This window comes from Sphaerodactylus townsendi, linkage group LG09 (genome assembly GCF_021028975.2).
Source record: "Sphaerodactylus townsendi isolate TG3544 linkage group LG09, MPM_Stown_v2.3, whole genome shotgun sequence".
In the NCBI taxonomy this organism is placed as follows: domain Eukaryota; kingdom Metazoa; phylum Chordata; class Lepidosauria; order Squamata; family Sphaerodactylidae; genus Sphaerodactylus; species Sphaerodactylus townsendi.
In genome coordinates, this window is record NC_059433.1 from 84,877,152 (window position 1) to 84,898,547 (window position 21,396).

The window sequence follows — 21,396 nt, forward strand, 5'->3', positions numbered from 1 at the left end:
CCCGACTTGTGCCTTAAGTATTTGTCTTGCCAGTTTTGACACTAGGACTACCGAATGCCAGTGCTTTGACCCTTGGACTGTTTTTTGACTGCTCACTTAATCTCTCCCCTCAGTTACCTGCTTGAACCTGAATAGCAATCCTATGCAGTTGGTGACTCAGGAAAGCTTTGCCCTTCAGCTGGTATTGTAATAAAGGCTGGGATACCAGTTGACTTTTTCAACAGAAGGATAGAGAAGCTGCAACCAGGATTTATCAAATCAACCCAGGTTTGAATGATAATTGCTTTGTGGAATCCCAGTTTCATAACCAAACACAGTTAAAATACACCATAGTTTTGTCTGAACCAAGCTAGTATTTACAGTCTGAAAATAATAATTTTAAAGGTTTTATATAAAAAGACTGCTATATGCATTTTCCTTGCACTCAGTCTTCCAGGTTGCTTTTTAATGACCAGGATTAATCTGGAAAATAAACATATACTAAAAACTCCATTACTAACCTTCAGTCCAAGCATCGCTCCTGAATCTCTAGGCACACTTCCATCTTTGAGTCGTTTGTTTAACAAAATCCGGCCAATTAAACGGTCTCCATCTTTGGATGGCTGCCATGTCACAGGATGCTACAGGATTATGATTAATGGGGGGAAACCCAGGGAAAGTTCAATCTATAAACAATATCAACTTTATTTCTATGTTCATTTTAAGCACTGTGAAACTGCTATGATTACACCATTGTAGGCTATGTATAATTGCAGAAATTAGGACTGTTACCAACTGTGTGGGTCTTCAGGTCACACCTCATATCTTCCTAAATGACAAACAGTGCAACCCTAAGTAGATTTATTCCCTTCTAAATGCACTGAAGTCAATGGGTTTAGACGGATGTAACACTGTTTAGAATTACTTTGTCAGTTCTGAATTTATCTATACACCAAAACCAGTTTTGATGTATGATCATAGACTAGAACAGACATAATTATTAGTATTTAAAAAGAGATACACATAAGGAGTCTAACATGACCATCATCATGGTGAAAATTATGATTGAATTTAAAAACACAACCAAGACATGATTTTCAGTTATATCTTGATAGACAAATTTCTTCAGTAACACCTTCAGTGAAGGCATGCTTACTTAGAAAGGTGTCCCATAAGTTTTAGCAGAACGTGATTCTAGCTACAGGAACTAAATTCACAATTGAAGATCAATTTAACTGTAAAGAATGTTTCATTTAGACAGCAACGTATCCATATATGTAGCACACAGTTATGGCTGAATATTCAATATTTACCACAAACTGCAACAGAGTTATATGTACCACCAGTGCAACTAACATAGACTGAAAAATATCCAATTTAAGTCACTTTTGGTTTTGTGTAATCATAGCACCTTTTCACATATGTATACCAGTTTCATGCCTTCACACATGCAAAGTTAGCATGCACAAAAATTCTCCCTCATTATGTCTAACAACACTAAAACAAACACCCAAAGCAGATGTCAAAGACAACAGTACCCCAAAATGTACAAAAAGAACATGGGAACAAAACAGATGAACAAACATGACAATGAAAGGGAAAAAAGAAAAACAACACTTCTATGCAAACAGATGTAATTTTCTCTCCCTTTTTCAACTTGGGAATTAAACTAATTTAATTCCAACTCAGAAATATTATAGAAGTAATCAGATATGCCAATTCAGAAATGATCTCATTTGTTTAACCACTGTATGGGTTAAGGTGACATCATCAAATTTTATAAAAGTAATGCTTCTTTTTAGCACCTAAATAATGTTTCCTTCTTATGCTTCCAAAGGTAAAAACAGCAGAGCAATCCAATAGTTGTGGTTTTGTTTTTCTTTTCTGCCCCTTAGGAAACATTACATTACACCTGTCTTTTTATTATCGATCTGTTTTAATGAGTGACAGAGAGAAAACAAAGACCAAATGAGCAGATTAAAATGCAGGCACCACAAAGTCAGTACCTTTTCAATATGGCTATGCTCTTCATTTAGAGTCGTGCTACTACACGTGTCTACCCCAGAATCTTTAATCTGAGGCTCAGACCATTCCAAGTCCTCTTCCAAAGAGTGGCCACCAAAGCATACCATTTTCTTTTGTCTTTCAGACAAGATGTTAGAGTCCGACAAAACTGCCTGCTCACTAGTTTTTCTTTTTCCCCTTTGATTGTTCCCTACAGGCGTGGAATAAAAAGGATACAAAAAAGAAAACATGCAAAGATGTAAATAAAACAAAGGAAACATGAAATGGTAAAGGAAACTGAATGGTAAGGCTCCACATGTCTCACCAAAGACATTGGGGATGCCTCACTGCTATGCCAAGACGTATGGTCCCAGTTGTAATCCATGTCTCCTGTGAGAATCAGACAGACAAGATAGTGCAGTAAAGGAAAGGTGAAAGAAAGGACAGACAAAGATATCATAGACTGCATTTTTGATCATCCTGTGTTTGTATGTTTAAACTCACTGCAATGTTTTCTAGAAAAAGTGGGACATCTGTAGAATGAAGGACATGAGTAAAACTGCGTGCATGAATGTAGTCAGTATAAAAGATATGGTAAGTATTTTGCTCTTAACTTCACTTTACATACAGAACGTCACAAAAAAAGGTATGAGAGTATGACTGTGTAGGGTTAGAATGTTAGAAAGGTTATGAAAGGGGGGAAACTGAAGGCTGAGCTCCTGAAACATTTCCCTGGAAGTGTTTCACTTAAACAGTGTTTATCTCAAGAAAGTGCTTAGTATCAAGGGTTAAGCTGCATTCTTAGATCAATCAGTTAGAAAAGTTCTGCTAAAATCACTAGAATATAGGAGATCAGCTGAAGAAGGCTGTGGCCTATAAAGATTCATGCCAGATTAAGGAGAGACAAAAATATGTTTTGGGGTTTCTTGATATTACCTAAACATCTGAATGCAGCATTTCTTCTGGAAACTATATAATTTTAATACTAATCTAAAAAATAGAGATATCTTCTAAAAAGTAACTTTTACAGTATGTTCAAATACAATGATTACTTGTTTTCTAGCAGCTATAATATTATATGAACTACAATAATCAGGGGTTTAGAAATCTGCAGAGTTGTAATTATTGCCATGTGGGACATGGCTTCCTACTACTGGCAGTTTCACTGGAACATGGCAGGAATGTTACATTAGAAAAAGAGGACAGGCTTCAAAACTTCTGTTTACCTAAACAAACCTGAAAAATAATTGGTAGGCAGTTTCTGTTAATTCATTTAAATATTTTAAATTCATTTATTAAATTTTATTTAACAACAGATGTGCTACAGAAAAGATTTCAGGTTTCCTCATATAGCACTTATTTTGTTGTTCTGTCCTACTCAAGCAATATTCTACTTGGCCCTCTCAGTCTTCGTTTAACACAAATTCAGTAAAGAAGATAAAAAATATTCTGAACTCCAATTTCAAATATTTTTCTAGGTTTTAGAGTTAAAATTAGGCAATTAACTCATCTATCACTCCCTTTCTCCAGGGAACTCAGCATGGTATACATACTTGTCTCCCTCTGTATTTTACCCTCCCAACTGCCCTGTGAGGTAGGCTGGGGCTAAGAAAGAGATCCTATCCTTTTATTAGCCAGCAGGTTTGAACCTAGATCTTACTTTTAGATCTTACTTTTAGACTGATTTACTTTTATTTGCTTCACTTTCCAAAAAAGCTTTATTTTAGCAACATACTTTATTTTATTGCAGATCTCTAGACCCCTCAGCTATAACAATACATCTAGACAATGTTATGCTATATCCCACCACATTGTTAGTTTTTTTCTAAATGTTAACATACCTGTCAAAAAGTGATAGACTGTTAAGAAAGAGTACAAAATAGTTCTAGAATTAAACTCTGTAAAATCCAGCATCGCTTTATTTGCTAAACTAAAATTCTACCTTTAATCAAGAGCAATCTTTTAAAATAATGGCTTGGATCCTAAGCAGCACAGAGTCACATTGGAGGAAGGCAACTTGCACTCTAAAAGAAGCCGTCTGGCCAGTTGGCCATGGTGGCAGGGGCTGATGGGAATTGTAGTCCATGAACATCTGGAGAGCCGCAGGTTGCAGACCACTGGTGTAGAGGGACAAAGTAGAGGTCCGCTATGGAGGGTGGCAGAAATTACCCTCCAAACTTCCATATATAGAAATCTCGTTCTGCTGGCAGAACCTCTGTAATGATGACGTAATAGCAACTTAGGATCCAAGCATATGTCTATAACATAAAACTAAAATGAACATTTCATTATGAATAATCAATAAATACAATACCAATCACCTCCTAACCCCCCCCCCCCTCATTTCTGATCTCGTTACAGACAGGCAGTAAACTTTCAGAAAGGAAGCAACCGAACACATATAAGAGGGAAGGAGGAATGGGAAAAATAGGAAGGATGAAACGTTTTGAAAGTGTAGTAATTCAGACAAGAGCACTAAACATTCTTGTAGTGAGCCCTTTGGGGGAGGGTGGTTTATAAATACAATAAATAATAATTAAAATAATAATAGTGTCAGCGCATTTCTCTTTTACCAAAGGTTACATAATTTTCTGCAGTGCTCAGTAAGACTGTAGATCCTGTCACCTGTGAGGATTTAACATTTTAACTATATTATATGACAGGCCCAGGCTGCTTTGTGGGGGGCCAACTGGGTAAAAGGGCTATGTCAGCAGCAGGCAGGAGATTCGCTGAAATATCAGGGAGCCTTCTGGGCGGGGGCTGGTCAATTACCAACAGGCTGGACCAGTCTTAAGGGGTAAGGCAGGAGCAGATCTGGGAAACTGAGGCCCTTTCCACACGGCACAGGGAGAGCGGGTTGCAGGAAGGATAGAGGAACCAGCTCTCCTTCTTGCCCTGGTCGCACGCCTCCGTGTCAGCAGTGACCAGAGCCCGTGGAGGCAATGTGGGCTGCCGCTGCGCCTTTGTACAGAGATGAAGCTTTTTTCAAGCTACTCACCTCCCATGCTGTATAGACACGAGGGAGAGCAGCCATGCCCCCCCCCCACAGCCATGCTGACATCTTGCGCTGCTGTGAGACATCCCTGCAACCCTGTGTGGCTATGCAACCACTAGGCACGGACTTTAAAAAACCAGGAAGTGCGGCCAAAAAAAGCACTTCCTGGGGCAGCCATTTGCTCATGAGCAGCTGCCAAAAGCATTAAAATAAAAGCATTGTGAACAACGTGAATCTCAAATAACCCGATTCAGGACGAAACGCGGGGCAGCCTCGCTTTAGGGGCAGGAGCCATGCGAAGTCCCCCCCCCCCCTCCGAACAGGTTTTTACCAGTATTATCCTGGGTTGACTGGCCCATGTGGAAAGGACCAAAATTTTTATTCTGCTCTACTCCTCCCATTTACGAATCCATGTTTTTCAGCCCCTTCCTGATCAGTTGGGCTTTGATGCTCCTTTCCTCCCTTCATTACATGTTGTTCTGGTCTTGTTTATTTCTTGTTACAGTGACACGGCGGTTTTAGGCTTTAGACTGGATCAATTTCGGGGAGAAGCTGCGCCTGCATGCCCACCTCCTTTGGATTGAGGTCACCTTAAGCGGTCTTAGGGGTCATGCCCTGCATTGGCATGCCAAACTTGGGCATCCCGTTCCACTCCCAAGTAGCAAAAGAGACACACATAGGCTTGACCCATTTGGGTCGACTGGCTTGCTCCCAGGTTTACATCCAGCATGTGGGTTGGGAAAGGGTTCCATCAGCCTGATGCCTGGATCTATGCCCTTTGCAGTGCCAATGCTCCTGTTTTATTCTGTATGGTTCTCTGAGTGTTATGCCACCTCTCCTTGCCCCTAGGACTGCAATCTAACTTCTTCCCCACTACAGAACTTTTCAGAACTTGCATACTGCAGACTACAAAAGCATGTACTTCTAAATTAGTCCTTTAGCTGACAGGACAGGCTGCTGTTCCACTCGGATGTAATCCATTTTAAATATTAATTTTTTTATAAAAGCAGCACAATATTGGTCTAGTGAGGGTTGTGAAATTTTATAAAGACAAGATTATTATCGTCCCAGAAAATTTACAACTATTTTAATTCTTTTCTCTCTCTTCACCCCTATACAGTCCCCTATAATTGACTCTGGGGAACAGGGAAAACTGGAAGATGTTCCCCACAATCCAACATAAGTGTCTTTAAGCATGCACTGAACTTTGGATATCATGTGGTCTAAAAATAGTATGGCTTTTCTTCCCCATCCAAATTTATGACCATTTTGAGTTCCTTAAAATTTGCAGTCCAGATATATTGCAAATTACAATGAAATGTGATGCAGAGACTTACAGATAAGGCAATAAAGAAAAGGTAATGCTGAATACTAAAAGGCAACTGTTTGCTTAGTTTCACAGAAGGGAAAAAACAGAAAGCTACTGCATTTTGAACAAAAACATCAATAAATGCTACCAAGGAAAAGTCAGTATCTGCATATATAGAACTATATTTTAGATTACAGAAAATAACCATATAAACATTATTGGACACACATAACAAAACTGATGAAAATGGCTACTGAAGCAATTTTAATATCATAAGCAGTACCCCTTCCTTTTCCTTATGATGAAAGCATAGATGTAGTGACAGTGGTTGTGATTATTCAATAGCATAAAATAAGATCCAGTATAAAGTTTCCAGTTCTCTTTGCAATATATAAGATCTGTTTCACTAAAGTTGACTGAATGTTATTTCTGCTTACATGACTATACTGCTTATCATGATTTGTTTCCAATCATGTATTGTAAACACATTAGTATGTATCCAGCCAGACAGAGATTTTCCCATTCCCCTCTTCTTGCTGCAGGCCCCTGAAATGTCATTCCTAGGGGTTGGTGAACCATCAGGAATAACATGAGACAAAGTTTAGGTCTGTAGGGGGAAGGAGGAATAGATGGAAAGAATTACTCCTCCTTCCACAAATGGAAATGCTACTCCATCAAAGGAACTGCATGTTAAATTAGAATTGTGTTCAGCAAGCTGCCTCATGTGCATGTTTTTAATGGGGGAGGCTGAGGTATACCATGGAGCAAGGGGGGATTAAGAACATAAGAACATAAGAACTAGCCTGCTGGATCAGACCAGAGTCCATCTAGCCCAGCACTCTGCTACTCGCAGTGGCCCACCAGGTGCCTTTGGGAGCTCACATGCAGGATGTGAAAGCAATGGTCTTCTGCTGCTGCTGCTCCTGAATACCTGGTCTGCTAAGGCATTTGCAATCTGAGATCAAGGAGGATCAAGACTGGTAGCCATAGATCGACTTCTCCTCCATAAATCTGTCCAAGCCCCTTTTAAAGCAATCCAGGTTAGTGGCCATCACCACCTCCTCTGGCAGCATATTCCAAACACCAATCACACGTTGTGTGAAGAAGTGTTTCCTTTTATTAGTCCTAATTCTTCCCCCCAGCATTTTCAATGAATGCCCCCTGGTTCTAGTATTGTGAGCAACAGTGGTTAGGAACAAAACAGGTTTTTAAAACCAGACTTTTGCACACCCTGGATCAGAGCAGCTGGGGACCAAAAGGGCAGTTGTGACAATCATCAGGTAAGTGGTAACTTCAGTTGCCTCAAACTCAGAAGTTGATTACTTTTACTTAGTCTAGATGAAATTTTACTGAGATTTACTTCAGAAATTTCAGAAATATTACTGAAATTTACTTCAGTTTTTAAAAAACAGGATTATAATTTGTATAACAATATCCTGGTTCCTGATTAGAGTTACCAGTTTGACAGGGTATTTCCAAGTTAAAACACACTCAAGTGTAGGAAATGTGCAATGTAAATGTGACCTTTTTAAAAAAGTAATTACAACCCCAGCAACTGGAGGAGAAAATATCCTCCAAATAAGATTTGGGAGAAGGTAAACTTCACAAACAACACACAAACTGACACTTAAAAGTGCTCCACAACCTAATACATTTAAAAGTGAGTATCACATAGTTGCCTAAGAAGCATGTTGTTTTCCCTGTCGAGCCTTTACACTACAGTTTCTAAATAATTCTCAGGGTTAATATATAAACACACAAACATTATTTAATTTAGAATTCCTGATAAGTGATTTTTATCTAAGTACTTGCGAATACTGCTTACAATTGGCAAGCAGTTTTCAATTCAAGCAGACAAGGGAGTTCACCCACTATTAGGAAAAAGATATTGTTTAACTTTAGTCCTAGCAGTTTTAACATGTATCTTGGTATCAGTTCACCTGTGTTATAGGATGATAGTTTCAAATGTTCTTATATAACAGTTGTATGTAATAAAAATCAAGCTGAGGACTATTAAAGGGAAATTAAAAAATAAACATTATGAAACTATAATAAAATATTAATTCTAAGTGATAATATATTGTGAAATTGGAGTTATACAGAGGTAAGCCTTCTACAAGGAAACACTGCTTACATGGAAGTGTTAGCACATACGGAGCATCATTATCTAGAATCAATTTCCACCTGTAACTTAACAGGCTGTCCATTCATTGTGACTGAGGATCAGCTATATGTTTATTGATTACATTTCCCACTTTTCTCCCTCCCTACTTTCCCAATCACTCTTAGTGATTTTTGCCACCAACACTTGGGAAGCATTGATCTTAGAACTTGGCTTTCAGCAGGCAGAAACCAGCCAAAAAACTAAACAACTTCTAAGAAGGAATAAACAATGATAACATCCTTTTAAAATTTGATATGAACTTTGTGAGGCAGATTCAGCTTTAAGCAAAATTGTCAAATATAAAATGTCACTTCAAGTATGTTTTTCAAATTATTAGGTTCCTTTGGTGGCCTTCAACTATTAGGGAGCCATCTTCGGGGCTAAATGAAGATGGGAGAAAGCATTTTTTGCACCCGCATTAACTTGCTTTTCTCATAATAATGCTGGATTCAGTATAATACCTAGGCTTGTAACTGAAACAGTAAGTGTCAGCTGGACCCCATCAGATGGGGGAAGTATAATGTCCTTCACAGATTTGAAATCAGAACACAATTCCCTTAATACCTTTTATTAGGACCTACCAAATGATACATAACTGTGCAAGTATAGTACAGTGGATCTCAGCAACTAAATCTGTTATGGAAACTTACTGAGTGACACCTAGGCCAGCCAAATGAGCGTACATTCTGCCTAACCAACCTCACAGAGTTGTGTGTCTACAATACAGAAGGGAGAGACAGAGAGGAGGAAGAGGGTGATAGACAGGCAGACAGATATGAGAAAGGAATATTCCTCAGGCCATGACAGTGAATGACAATGTTTCAAATGATACTGGCTTCAAGTTATACCCAGCTCTTATAAACATGAGACAATAAAACAATTATACTCCACAGACATTAACATAATCCAATAATTTGTCTCTAATTTAAAACCTTGGCCTTCCCAATCAGCCTCACCTACTGGTTAAAATAAGCATTTCTCCTTTTCCTTTTTCCTGTGCATTTGATACCCACAAAATGAAGGCAGATACTGCTACTTGAGGATTTATTAGTTGACTCAGTATGTATACTTATATTTGTGTGTATGCAAGAACATATTTTGTAAAATTTATCGATTTTAATAGGTGTAACATTAAACAGCTGCTGCATGAAATGTTAAACACCTACTCTCGGTATTATGCATAACCTCATTCCTTGACATTTTGTGATGGAGCCTCTATCCCGTGTCAGAATTCCAAAGGTGTCTGCAGGTTGAAAAGAGGTCCTAAGGCACTGGTTGACTGCTATGGTTAAATGTCTAAGTGAAAACAAGCTACAACTGAATTCTCCTGGCTGTCCCTTTACAGGAGTCTTTTTCACATGAGCCCAGTAATTTTTAACATGCACTATCACTTGTAACAATGAAAAAGTGAGGTTCTACCCTTGTTGGAACTGCCCCCTGGCTCTCAGGCATCACACCATTTCACTTCCTTGGGAGCTTCCCATGCCTCATAATTGGAACAAAGGAGAAAAAGGTTTGTATCACCTCAAATCCACCCTCTTTTCTGGGGTATTGCCCTCTATCACCACACCCTCTTTCTTCCTCCCCAGTCTGTTTGTGGAGCTGCCATTTATAATTCTACTCCACCTTCTCACTAGTCAGCCCACTCCCATTATCTGGATGATTGGCTGAAGCATCCACACAGCCTTCTCCCCCAGCCTCCATCCAGGTTATCCTTGCCTGGCTCCCCCTATATCCTGGCTCCCCCTACTGCCTCACCACAGCAATCCCTGCTGGGCCTCTGCCAGCTGTGCCATTAATGAATAATGGATGTTGCCATTGATGCCGTGGCACTGAGGAATTACATCATCAACTGGTGACAAGGCCCACACACCTGCCAGAACAGCAGCCATATTCAGCCCCGGTCCTTGTCCCAGGTGCTCCAACACATTTTCAGAAGTCTCAGAAGGTAAAAGAGTGCTGGGTGGTGTGGTTCAGCTCCCACAGCAGCAGGGACTGCCCAATCCTCTCTATGGGTGCCTTGATGTGACGGACAGCTACATATGGATGAGTTGTCCTGGTCACAGAACCTTGAGTGGCAGTTGGTTCGAAAACAAAAAAAATTCCTGAGAATTCTATGTGGCAGTTGAAAGAGACCATTAGACAAACTGACAGTTTGGAACTCACTGCTGATGCTGACTATTAAGACTGACGGCTGGTGTAAGAGAAACACTTTTGGTTTAGAATAAAAAAGGATCCTCTATATGTGAGGGGAGTGATCTGAATGTCCTTCCCAAAAGGAAACAGCTCTTAAGAGAGTAATTGCTAACCAGTTCTAAGGCAAATAGTTCCTAAGTAAGTGGGGTGATCCCTAACCAGTTTTAAGGAATAAATCTGGGGAGAAAATGGTTCCTAACTCCTTCAATTCATAAACAATTATTTCAAGAAGCTTGTGTTTATTCAAATAAATACTGCCATGTGAATTATATCTCAGTACATCCAAAGTATCAACACCTGTCTGTAAATTATACCAGATACACCCTTATTACAAACTAATTGTTTATAAACATCCTACATTGCATTTTTTTGTTCTGTTAAATCTGCCCAGTTTATTTTCTGAAACCTTCTTGCTAATGCCTTTTCTATTTCTCCCAAAAGAGACAAATAAAACTATTTTAAGTTTTTATTTCAATTTTATTTCAATAAGTTTTTATTTATTTCCTTGGTTCATATATTCAAACTTTTACTGGTTGATCCCTGACCATCTTAAGTGTGGGACAGAGCACAAAACCACACATGACATATAATAAGATTTCAGAAGCTTAGCAGTGTCTGTACTCGGAAAAGAGAACACCAATGAAGACTCTGCAGAGAAAGGCAATTGCAAACCACCTCTGCTTCTCACTTGCCTCAAAAGCCTCTTGCTGGGGTCACCATAAGTCAGCTGCAACACGACTGTACTTTACACATACAGTTTGCTAGAATGAATAACTTTATGAAATTTCACAGTTCCACACCTTAGGACTAAGCCATATCCTACTTGATATGGAGTCACATGACCCTTTAACTGCAATATGTGCTCAGATAGCTTGAAGGAAAAGTTATGGTAGGCACAAGCCGTGCCTGTGCCCTCCTCTCATGCTGCCACCCTCTGACAGCCTGGCACCCCAAACTGCAGTAAACTGGCCCTGAACACAAACACATCCCTAAGATATAAAGGAAATCATCCTATGTTCAAATTTACCCATTTAGAAAGCAACCATGCATGAGGTATGCTGTGCTTGACTTATCTGTACCAATGACGGCAAACTTAATCTAGAAGCTATTTCACTTGATGCAATAGAGGAGGAAGGGGCTTTTACATCCACTCTGTTAATAGTAGTAAGGTCAGCAAAAAGCAGGAAAGAAAAAAATAGCATTTGTTTAAGTATGAGTTTGTGAGGCTAGTATACCTACCAATATTCATTGTCTGCAAGCACTTTAGAGGCTATTTACGCACTTCGCATACATTTTTTCATGTATTAAGGCTGTTTCGTCTGATCTTTTAACAATCCCAGAAGCGTTTTGCCTTTCAACTTGCATCTGCCACGCACCCACCCACACACAAAATCTCACAGCATTTCTACTGAGCTGCTGAATCTTTGCAATCCCTTTCAACAACAAAAACCTTCAAAAAAGGAGCAGCATCTTAAATTTAGATACAATAAATGGCTGCTTGTAATAAATATATTCTGTATTTCTGGGTTGATCATTTTGTTCACTGGCATGAAATTGCCACCATATTGATTTAGTATTTTTAAATAAAAAATTCCAATGACTTAAAATATTTAAAACTTCAGGATCTAACTAATAAGATGTGCTGACCAGAAAAACCACGTATGTTCACCTTGAAACCTTGATGGCACTACTATCACCAGTATATCAACCATCAAATAGGGTATGCAAAAAATCAAACTACACATTATTTGTGACACAAATCAAGTCAGGCAATCTGTGCACATGTCCCTATGCAGCCAGTTTGGCTCAAGAGTATAGCACAAGAGAGCCCCCTTCTCCCCAACCTCAAACTTCTGAGCTGAATCGAACTCTGGTGAACTTGGGGATATTAGCTCCCTGACATCATATTTATCTGCAGAAAGGACATAACTGATTCAGGGTTCCCTGACCCAACTGTGTAGCATAGGTAATATGTCAGAGAGTTCCTTGATCCAACTCACATCCCACAAAACATGTAGTTTGGTCCTAACTTCAGTAATTAGACTGAAATCAAATTGCTTCTATATGAGTCACTACACCTTCTTGAAACTGAACCACCTGCAATCAAAATTTCTAATTCTAAAGACTCGGAACTTCTATCATAAGTATAGATAGGAAAGTATACCTTTAGATAATTACCTTAAAGGCAAAAGGACACTGGGGAGTCGGAAGAGTACTGGATAAAGGGGAAAACAAATCTAGATTCAAACCCCGATCCTCCCCACTGATCTGGATTTGACGCGTGTTTTCTAAAAAGGTGCACTTTTATGCAAGTTCTGAAAAAGCATGTGATAATGAGGAGAGGGAGCACCAGAACCGGGATGAATCCGTGTTCGGCGATCAGGCAGTGGAGAGTTCTTGCTGAAACCTGGTTATTTCGCGTGAGTTTCAGGCGATTAATTGGCCGTGGGGAATCAACTGCTGTAAACTATCCACTTCTAGAGAAGTTAATTTCTGAACTTGCTTACTTCTAGCTAGAAACTATCTAAACGAGCATATTTTACTTACAACAAAACAATATAGAAAAACAAATTTATTGCCTAAAAATATAATTTAGAGAGGCTCAAGAAACCATGAAATTCTGTTGTTTTTTCTTTAATAAGAATTGTATAAGAACGAGAAATAAGCAAGGTTCACTAAACAAGCTATTTTACAAACTAGCAAGCTGCAGCTTATCCTAATTCACGCCCAGTCTCTGTCTAATGCTTTGGGCAATCATCAAGAGTGAACATTAGAAGTCAAGCTCACAAGAAGTCCAGTGAGTCTGAATGTGGAGGCCTTCTCTGTTAACCTGAAAGAAACTGGACAATCAACCTGGGCAGGGGTGGGGTTGTGGGAGTAAGATAGAATTTGCTTCCTGTACCAGTGTATGGGATTCATATATGCCACTAGAGATGTGCATCTGAAAAAATGGTAGTTTTTGGATTTTTATTTCAGAAAAGGCATATGTATTAGTATTCAGTAGTATTTGGATCCTCTGGTACCATTTTGGAGTTAAAGTTTGGGGCTTTCCAAGATTCTGAAATTAGGTTCCTTGAGAGACCCTTCTGGGGGAGGGGCTAGAATAGCTATTTTGCAACCAAATAACCCCAAAATTACCAGAAAGCTGCCTGTCTAGTAAAGACCCCCCTCCCAAGTTTCAAGCAAAATGAACTAAAAGGGTTCCTGAGGAGGTACTCTGGCCATCCTACTTGCAGGTGTTCAGAGTGGGAAAAGAAACAGTCCTGGAAAAGTAACAGAGGTAAGGAGAAAGTTCAACAGAGTTGTAGTTCTGCCAGTTCAGTCAAGACTCTTGCTGGCCATGAACTTAAACAGCATGTCCCAGAGTTTCTTGAATGTTTCTCGCAAGACAAAGGACCAAGATGCCAATGTTCCCAAGAATCCTGAAAACCACACCCAATACCCAAATATACCCGAAAATACACATAAGATATTTTCCTGGCATGTACTCAGACTAAATTTAAATCTCAGACGCCCCTCCCAGTTGGGGGAGTCAGTCAAATGCCCAGGTGATGATGAAGAGGATCTGGATCTGAGGAACATGTCTCCTTGAATCACATTTCACAAAGCCCTTCTCTCAAATGAAAAGATCTTGTTCTAGCTGCTTCCAAGTACTGTAGTAGAAACAGTCAGCCTTGCTATGGTTCTGGATCTTGTTTTAGAAATCAACAGCAGGGGGAAGAAAATGGAGCTTACCCAGGAAGCTCCATTTTCCATTTGCTGTATACACCTCAGGTGGCAGGCAGTAGTCCCTGGCATTTCCTTGCAGAAGATAGGGAACCCCACAAATCTGCAGAGTGTAAGGTTAGTGTAAGTTGTAAACCAAGGAAATGTATTCCTGGTTAATGCATTATCTACTGTGGGGAAGGAAATTTGTTGAGGGTCAAGGAAGTGACAAGGCATGTAATCAATTCAGGAGTATAGCACTATTTAAGGTGCAGTAATAGTTTGCTCCTACAAGAACAGGCAGTCAAAGTGGTACTCAGTAGCCTACTCTTTACCTAGAACAGAATTGTAAACTTCTAAATAGTCACATAAGCAATCATAAAAAATAAATAAATCACAATTGTACATACAAAGTCATATTTTGCAGTGTGATAATGCAGACTGTGTTGAAGTTTGGCTAGTGTATATAATTCTTTTACAAGTTATCTAATATACTTGGCAAAGTAAATTGACAGACATGAAGAGAAAATGTTGTTGCCAAGAGCACTGGCTGTACTCTTCACTAGAACAATTCTTAAGGAGCTCCCTTTTCAGCACAAAAGGAACTGCTTGGAAAAAAAATGTTGATAAAAATGACGATGTGAGCCCAGCAAAAAAAGAGAGCGCAAACTGCAGGGAATGTCATACTAATAACAAAAAAATATTATATTTATACATTTAAATCAAATCATTGTTTAATTGATGAGATCATAACCTTATTGCTCAATACTATCTCCAAGTAGATTTCCTCATATATCTGCCTGCAACACCAGTAACATTAGAAATATATTCTATCCTAACCTAGTTGCAGAGCATTTCTATTATAGTTACCACATCAAGTCTTGTGGTGGACTATATCTACATGCATTTTATGTTACATTTTGAATGGCATCCTACAATGAACCCCTTAGGGGGTGGGCGGGTTATTAAATTGAATTAATAATAATAACAACAACAACAACAACAACAACAACAACGGACAAAGTGTTGAAACACAATATACCAGACATCACCGTGATCGAGGACAAGAAAGTGAGCATCATCGACATAGCAGGCACCGGTGACAGCAGACCCGGGTCATTGAAAAGGAACACGAGAAGGTCACTAGATACCGCAATTTGAAAATCGAGCTTCAGCATCTATGGCACAAACCAGCTGAGGTCGTCCCAGTGGTAATCGGCACGCTGGGTGCCATCCCGAAAACACTAGGGCAGCACATGATACATCTTCGAATTGACAAAATTAACATCTGTCAAATTCAGAAGGCAGCCCTGCTGGGACCCGCACAAATACTACGCCAAGACATTACAACTTCCTAGGCCTCTGGGTGAGGCTCGAATTTAATGAAGGCCAACAACCAGCTAAAGATCTGGCAGCTGTGAAATCTACAATAATAATAATAATAATAATAATAATAATAATAATAATAATAAGAAGAAGAAGAAGAAGAAGAAGAAGAAGAAGAAGAAGAAGAAGAAGAAGAAGAAGAAGAAGAAGAAGAAAAGACATTCTTGCTACAGTAACTTTAAACATATCTCACATTTACACTGAGAAATACTTGCTGTAGGTCTTGACTTTAGCCATCAGTAAAAGCCAAGGTATGCTTTATTTGGTGACTAACAGTCCCATCCAGAGGGGGAACAGATACTGGTGGGGGAGGGGTTCTCAGGAGCAGAGCTGACATTAGTTGGCTCCCACCTAGGGTGTAGGGCCAGGAGAACACCACCCCAGCCCTTGGACGTACACTACCCAAAGGTTGGTGTAAGCCCTGAAGCCCCATGGAAGGCTTTCTAATTGTGGGGGTGGCATTTTTTGCTTCTTTGCAGCCGGATATCCCTCTTGGAGGTAGTGGGGTGGCACCACAACAGCACCACATCCCACCACCAAGGGCTTTGGATGGGGCTGCCCATTAGAATGGTAGTACTTAAGAGTAGTTATGAACATATTAATGAGATAAATCATTAACATTCTTTCAATGTTGAATGCTTTCTGCAGTCCACTCATGAGGATGTATATAACTAAAAGAATACACAAAGCATCGTTTTTAATGTTGTTATATTGTCAGTCTGTCTACAAGTGTGTCTATAAACTGAAATTCAGTTTTGGGAACTTTCTATCAAATATTGCTATTATCCACTAATCTCATCAATTCCCTGCTCACCTCTGCCACCAAGTTTTTAAAAAAACAAATTAAATAGATTCAGAGCAGATGTTTGGAAGACCCTGATGCTCACTTCCCTCTATTTACTCCTTTTGCTTCCTGCTATTTAACCAGTCAAAGGTCTATAACAGAACCTGTCTGCTTACCCCAAGGCAGCTAAATTCATTTTACAGAGATTGGATGATGGAAGAAGATAACTAAATTCTGAATAACAAATTAACAATATTTACAGAATTCAACCAGAACAGTGAGCACAGAGCCCCCTAGCTGGTGGATCAAGTACACATCCTCCATTTCAAGAATCAGTTCCCTACCTGTTGTCCTACTTTGCTAGATGCATCCACCACTGTGATGCCAGAACTAGCTCCTCTCTCTCTAATGTGGCCAATAAGCAAAGCTTCTGGCATTTTCCAAGGCAAAAGGCTCAATAATCTTCACTGGAGTCGAATGACTGGCCTGAAGAGAGCTGTCTCATCCACTTTGAGGCCATCAAATTGTTAATCAACGCTGCTCAATGTTGAAGGCCTTTAACCAATACAAGGACCTTTTTTTGCTGGGGAGAGTGAATGGGTCAATGTGTAGCATATTGCTGCCCCATACCTGTTGCAAAATTTCACAGATGTTACCCAGTGAAGTCAGAGTAAAGGGCAAGGTTATCTTGGGGGGAGGGGCAGAATGTTGAGACCCCATCCCCCTTGGTCTTGCCATGGACCCCTAGGGAAGTCGGGGAGACTGTGGCACCAGTTAATTTTTGCTTTTGCTTGCTTTGTTTAGAGATTAAAGTAACCATTCCTTCCCATAACCAGCACCCAAAACCCTTATAGTCCTGACCTTGGAGGAACTAGATGGCCTGAGTACACTTTTGCTTTTAGGAAAATCATTAGAGGGAGGGGGTGCATAGCGAGTGATATAGGCTGCTGCTTAGTGTGAACCTGTTAGATCCAGCAAAGGAACTCTGGAGTGTACCTGTTCATTACTCTGATGGAATGAAACAATTTCAGTGAACCTGAATCTGATTATTGGGAGGAGGTTGACAGGCACAATACTCCTATGCTCAGACAATGGCATGCAAGCTTCTGACTGGTTCGAACTTCTGTGTAGCTGGGGAAGAGGCAATTCAGAATACAAGTGTGTTATTTGGTACACAAGACCTCTGCCTGGACCTACACGGATAGTCGCTGCTTTAACCTTTCAATCTATCTCTTTGTTCTATTGCCTTCCCATCTTGAGTGGAAAACATCCAGTTTTTGGATGTTTGGAATACAGGGCTCCTTCCTGTGGCCTAACAGCACATTCTATACTGAATGCTCAGTATTATTTTATTGATTGAGATGCTAATTCTCCATCCCTGAGGTTTGTATTACACTCCACAATTTGATCTGATTTTACCGTGCCCAGATTCTCATGAGCCCCTCTAGGCTTATATAAGTGCCCCACCACCCTGTCAACAGATACTTGAAAGAAATCATGTTGGGGCACTGCTCAGAAAGAAGATATTTGTTTGAACCAAGAACAGAGCCTAAACCAGCATCTCATTTAGCAGGGCACAACACTCCTAGCAGCAGAAGGCAGATTTCCTTTCTTATGTTAAGGCTATTTTAATGTGAATTTTTCCTAAAATGGAAATTAAGACTCATTCATATTGAAATATGTTAGGATACATGTATTTCTCTGACACATGGTTACACACCTTGCTGGCTACATACATGCAGAAGTTGTGTTCACACAACTCTCAGCCAGGCAGTATCAAAGCAAAGCAATAAAAATGGATGTCAAACTTAACCTTTATTTATTTACCATTATTTCATTTTTTTCCTCTGAGGTGAGAAGTTCAGATATCTGATTTTCACAGTCAGAAATGTTACCTAGTTCTTACACAGCTGTCCCAAAATATTTGGGAATGTGATGAGCATATACATTTTAAAAATATATTAATTATTCCTTTGCAAAAATAAATGAAAATTTGCATCTGTGTCCTCCCACAAAAGAGTAAGAGCAATACAACTGCCAAAATTTTATGTACCAAATTTAACTCTCAGGAATCACAGTGACAGTATGTACCGTGTTTCCCCGAAAATAAGACAGTGTCTTATAGTAATTTTTGCTCCCAAAGATGCGCTATGTCTTATTTTCAGGGGATGTCTTATTTTTCCGCTCCACAGCTGCATGGTCTGGTGTTTGGTTCGACGGCCATTCTTCCAAACAAAAACTTTGCTACGTCTTACTTTCAGGGATGCTTTATATTTAGCACTTCAGCAAAACCTCTACTACGTCTTATTCTCAGGGGATGTCTTATTTTCGGGGAAACAGAGTATCTGAAATACTGCTGTTCTCTTCAAACTGGAATGAATGAGATCAAATATAAATTGTATATAAATCTGACAGAATTAGAATCAAATTGGAAGAAGGTATGTTTCTCAAGACAGATTTCTGCTACACTGAAAAGAAAATCAGTTATATTTAGTTCTCTGCTCTAGGTTTTTTGTAAATGATCTAAATTCATACTCAGTAGGTTGCAGCTAAGCAGCTTTCCCATAACTGAGAAAAGGAGCAGGGAGTTTTCTTTGACCACCAAAAAAATCTATGACCATAGAAACCACATGGATCTAGTAGTTATAGTGCAAAAACACCAAATGACCATGAGGACAGAGATTACAAGTCTGAAAGAACCTGAAGAAGAACATAGATGGAACAAACCATAGATCCAGCATTTTCTACCAGACGGTGGGCAAGGCAAATATATTCACCTTCATGGTAAGGCAGAAGTTCTTCTATTTATAAGAAAGCAATTAATCCACATCACTTTTTAACATGAATAAGTTTGCAATACTTTGTCATTCTATATTTTTCCAGGAAAAAGGGCGATTCTAGCTGTACAGTCTATTAAGAGCCTTGCACGTAATCCATAAAAATTTGATTTCAAGTGCTGCAACACATATCCATATATCCAACACTACTTTTAAGGAATATAAGTTACAGTGCCATTCTACAAACATTTTACTGGGAGTAAGCCCTACTGAACGTATTTGAGTATGATTCTAAGAGAACCTCCTTAGGATCGTTTTTGAAGTGAACTCAATTTTGACTAAAACTCCATCAATTCAGCACTTTAAACACCAAACAGCCCTGGAAATTTTGCAGTTTATTCACATCATGTCAAAGGGACTGTAATATGAGTAACTCTTTTATGTAGGCTATAGAGTTTCTGTAGGATTGTTCTTATCTTTAAAACATCTGTAAAAGCAAAATTATCTTCCTTTTCTGTTTTTATTAACTCTATCAATATGCAAGAATGATTTAAAAACCCAATATGAGTAACACAGTTTTAAAATATTTGTCGTCACACCCGATAAAATTAAGCGGGGTGAAATCAAGGTCACAGTATGCTTACAACTCTCTTGTACAAACCCCATTTAACAGAATGGGAATTATACAAGTGATGTTAGTCCTGTACCACTTCAATTTCTTTCATCCTGACTTGTTTAAGCAGGTGCTAATGAACTGTACTGTCAATAAATTAAACCATTCTTAAATCAAGTAAGAAAGCTAATATCTAATTCAAGAGTCCTTTCTTCTTTATAAATGAACTGAATAGTCACCTTGAACAATTAACCCAAGCAAATATCTGGCAAAAATTATTATAGTATGTCCTACTTTTTCCCAGTCATTGTTTAATTCAAAACATCTAAGGAAATTAAAATCAATATTTTATGTGAAAACTTTCCTGGAATATTAAGCAATCTGTACTCCAAGTAACACAGAATAAAGTTAATCCAATCTAAATAGCATTTATAAAGAAAGACAAACCTGCATTTTTCTTCTTCTTCCTTCCTTCTACAGACTGCATGGATAGACATCCAGCATGTACCATCCTTGCCACCAGTACGCAGAAATAACTGTTTAATAGCATTTAAAATTCTCTCATAGTGTTTATTCTTCAGCAGCACATCATGCTTGATCCTATTCCTCTGTTGCACTATTTAGATAAACTGAGCTATTTCCTTAGGTTAATCAGGGGGTGGAACAAAAGATTAGTTTGCCTCACTCACTGATCATGTCATTCATTCTGATTCATTAATTCTAGTAGCTTGTACTTCCCATTCCACCTCCAGTGATGCTGCAGAAATTTGAGATTTATGCTGAGTTTACATTTGCACAAACATGCTACTACTGAAACATTCATCTTCTTTTTTAGGTCAGAATTCAGTTGCTTCCCTCTTTTTCTCTGTCCATCTGCATTCCTGTGTTACGAAAGTGCTGCCTGAAAATGGAACTACATTTCCTTGCTCTGGTGGTGGGATGTCATCATTCTTGAAAACGAACAAGTCTATGCACAGCCATATTCATGACTCATTCAGAAATATTCTTCAGTAAATGTTAGGTGCACTGATTCAGCAAGCTACTGTTCTTTCAAGCCCCTGTCTGAAATATGGGACTAATAACAATATTGATTGAAAATAATTATTATGTATTTGGAGCACTTGAAACATGTAAAGCGTTACATAATTACTACAACAGGACACAGTAGCTATGTCACTGTACTGATAATTAAACAATAAACGGTTATTATAAATATTTTATGCTGCCTTTCTACCCAATCAAGGTTCACAAGGCAGTAAACAGTAAAAACAAATTAAAACATCTGAGCAACTACAATAATTTGAAATAATTAATTCAATTAAAAACTCACAAACAACACCAGAAGAAGGACCAGAAACCATTACTGAAGTTATGCTAGCTAGGCAAAACAAAAAAGGTCCTTTCTCAGGTGCCACCCATCTACTTTCAGATGGTGGGTGGGGGAAGCTAGTATAGATGGAACAAGACTAGTGTGATATGGCCTT

The 21,396-nt window shown here is 39.0% G+C and overlaps 1 protein-coding gene across 39 annotated transcripts in view; it reads right to left on the reverse strand.

The window, feature by feature from the left end:
* The window catches only part of RIMS2 (regulating synaptic membrane exocytosis 2), a 433,065-nt gene that overhangs the window by 205,320 nt on the left and 206,349 nt on the right, over positions 1-21,396 (reverse strand). For 26 of the 39 annotated variants that reach the window (XM_048508147.1, XM_048508154.1, XM_048508146.1 and 23 more), the window contains 3 exons: positions 3,825-3,842; positions 1,986-2,194; positions 501-620 (listed from right to left, as the gene is read on the reverse strand). In XM_048508147.1, coding sequence (XP_048364104.1) covers positions 501-620; positions 1,986-2,194; positions 3,825-3,842 — 347 coding nt within the window. Of the gene's footprint in view, positions 1-500; positions 621-1,985; positions 2,195-2,308; positions 2,374-3,824; positions 3,843-21,396 lie in introns of all 39 variants that reach the window. The other 13 variants (XM_048508163.1, XM_048508162.1, XM_048508158.1 and 10 more) reach the window with 3 other exon arrangements.